This window comes from Penaeus japonicus, unplaced genomic scaffold, assembly GCF_977035675.1.
Source record: "Penaeus japonicus unplaced genomic scaffold, GWHDUDI00000001_assembly GWHDUDI00000030, whole genome shotgun sequence".
NCBI lineage: Eukaryota > Metazoa > Arthropoda > Malacostraca > Decapoda > Penaeidae > Penaeus > Penaeus japonicus.
Window position 1 is genome coordinate 14,229,757 of NW_028234432.1, and position 2,500 is coordinate 14,232,256.

General features: G+C 33.8%; 1 protein-coding gene across 1 annotated transcript in view; it reads right to left on the bottom strand.

Moving 5' to 3' along the window:
• Positions 1-1,663: 1,663 nt before the first annotated feature.
• The window catches only part of LOC122261692 (non-structural maintenance of chromosomes element 3 homolog), a 7,107-nt gene continuing 6,270 nt past the window's right edge, over positions 1,664-2,500 (bottom strand). Inside the window, exon 7 of the mRNA XM_043029457.2 lies at positions 1,664-2,300. Within this exon, the coding sequence (XP_042885391.1) occupies positions 2,223-2,300 (78 nt within the window). The 3' untranslated portion in view covers positions 1,664-2,222. The remainder of the gene's footprint in view (positions 2,301-2,500) is intronic.

Genomic DNA, 2,500 nt, shown 5'->3' on the forward strand with positions numbered 1-2,500 from the left:
GTCTTCGCGTAGCGAGTGCCCCGTCGGGAAAGGAAAGGGTTAATACATATATATAGCTGTATGTATACATACATACATATACATACATATACACATTTCTCAGTTGCATGATGGGCCCTTTTGAAGTCTATATGCTATTTGCAAATGGGTAATGTCCTGATTTGTCCAAATGCATGGCATTATAAGTTTTGCCATGACGGATGTCTCTTTTCTTAATTTGGGTATAGAATCTGTCATCTTTTGCCTTCTATTGAGGTTGTTCATTTGGCAGGTGGCTCTCCATCGTCACTGCAGCCTCTTATTACACCCCCCGTGCATTCATCTTTCCCTGTACAAACTCCCATTCAAGATAATTTCAGGCTATGTTACTGTGATGAGGTAGTTCATGTGTGTATATATATAAACCTCTGCTCGAAACTCATTCTTAGAGATAATGTTGTAGTACAAATATCGTAGGATGTAACTTATCATCTGAAGATATTTATATTTTAGCTATTCTAAACAGCCATCGTAATGAAATTTCTCTTCCTACTTATAATTCACTATGAATAACAAAATACACCATTAACCCATTCCCGACGGGGGAATTCTAGCCTTGAATGTCCAAATGCCGGGGCGTTCGAATTATTATGCCTAAATCAATTGAATGGCTGGCACAATACTGTGCCGCCCGGCAACTGGGCTTTTGAATGCGCGGTACACATGCTGTACCACCCGTCCTGTGTGGGTTAATAGCAAGTTTTGCCCACATACCACTATCATGATTTTAAAGTCAAACATCACTGAAATTATCACTTTGTCAAGTATAATACTCTCCAGATAATACATCAGACTTGATTGACACAACATGAAGCAAGTTATTGTTGAATGTACTAGTATTACTCATGATGACATTGCAGTCAAAAAAGCATCTGTATAGTCCTAAATACTGGTAATAGTATAGGATACTGTAAAGTCCTTTATTACCAGTAACACTATCTATGTCTATCTAGTTTCTGTTCAGCAAAATCTCTCAATTGCATACTCTATTGAAATATAAACAATTTATATAAACTGATAACCAAGCTGACTGTTGACTTACATAATTTTGATCTTATAGAAGAGTCTCCTCTAAATAAAATTTTTCCTATTCCTAGAAAATGGCAACTATGTCAAAATAACCTATCAATTCCAGGCTCTGCTCACCTTTTACTTACATTTGCACAATTAGACTCATTGCACAATACCTCGCATTAAAAATATATACTCACACTGTATATGTGAATTGAGGAAAACTGAAAATCTCAAAACCAAGTCTAACCGTATACTGTAATGGCTTAATAATGATAAAAAACACTTGTATATTTTAATAAAATGACATGTAAATTATCATGCTGACTGAAAAGATCTTATAAGTGGAAACCATAATGTGAAGTTGGGCAAAAACATTTCTAATAAACAAATTTTCAATAACATCAGTCCAATCAACTCAATGATATCATTCTTAGGATAATAGTAATAATGTTTATAACAAAAATGAAGTTTACAATAACAAGAAAATAAACACAATTGAAAGTAATAACTTCCTTAAGCCCCCAAAACATGCACTAAGCCATAATCTGGTCTTTAGTAACTCATGGTTACATAAGATGAAAAGAAAATGGTTGATCTTGAAACAAACATGCTAGGTTTACAGCATTTAATAACTGCTTCCAAAAATTATAGCCTTATGAAAAGATTGTGTCTTACAGACTTTCAATAAAACTATTTGCATTTATTTAGGGAGAAGCAAACAACTTGGGTAGGCTGAGGTTAACTCCATTCTTCTTACCAAGGTTTCACACAAAAACAGACTCACACACATACATAGACACACTCCTACTTTTATAAATATTCTTTCTGAATTGATCAAGAAAACTTGCTTATCAGTTATATCTATATATTGAATGCCTGCAGGAATACATAAAAACAATAACAAATGGCATCTAAAATTTTTAATTTTACATGCAATGATAATTCCAACCAAAATATGTTATGCATAGAAAATTTGGATTGCTCTGCAACAACGATACTGTTTTGAGACAAGTTATATAATGAGTACTTAAAGTATTTGTGAAAGAATAAAATGGAAAAAAGTCACTGATTACACTCATTCACCTAATCCGTGCTGTGTAATGGGCCTAACAAAAAAAGAAGAAAGAAAAGAAAGTAAATGGGTTTGTGGTTGTAAGAGGATGGGTATATCAGCTCTCTTCGTCCTCCCTTTTCACAATTTTCCACTGGGCAACCCAATCCTCTGGTCTTGTCTGATTTCCATACACCTGAAGTGAGATATAGTTATGAGAAACATCAGATCAATTTAGTGTGCATCACCCAAAATGCTGTATAAAAATCATACAGAATATATTTTCTAAGTGTACTTCACTGGAGCTTGTTTCACAAAATATCACAACAAATTTAACTATCAATTAATCAACAACCTGCCATAAGAAAGGAGGAAGAACAATTACTTGTAAAAAGA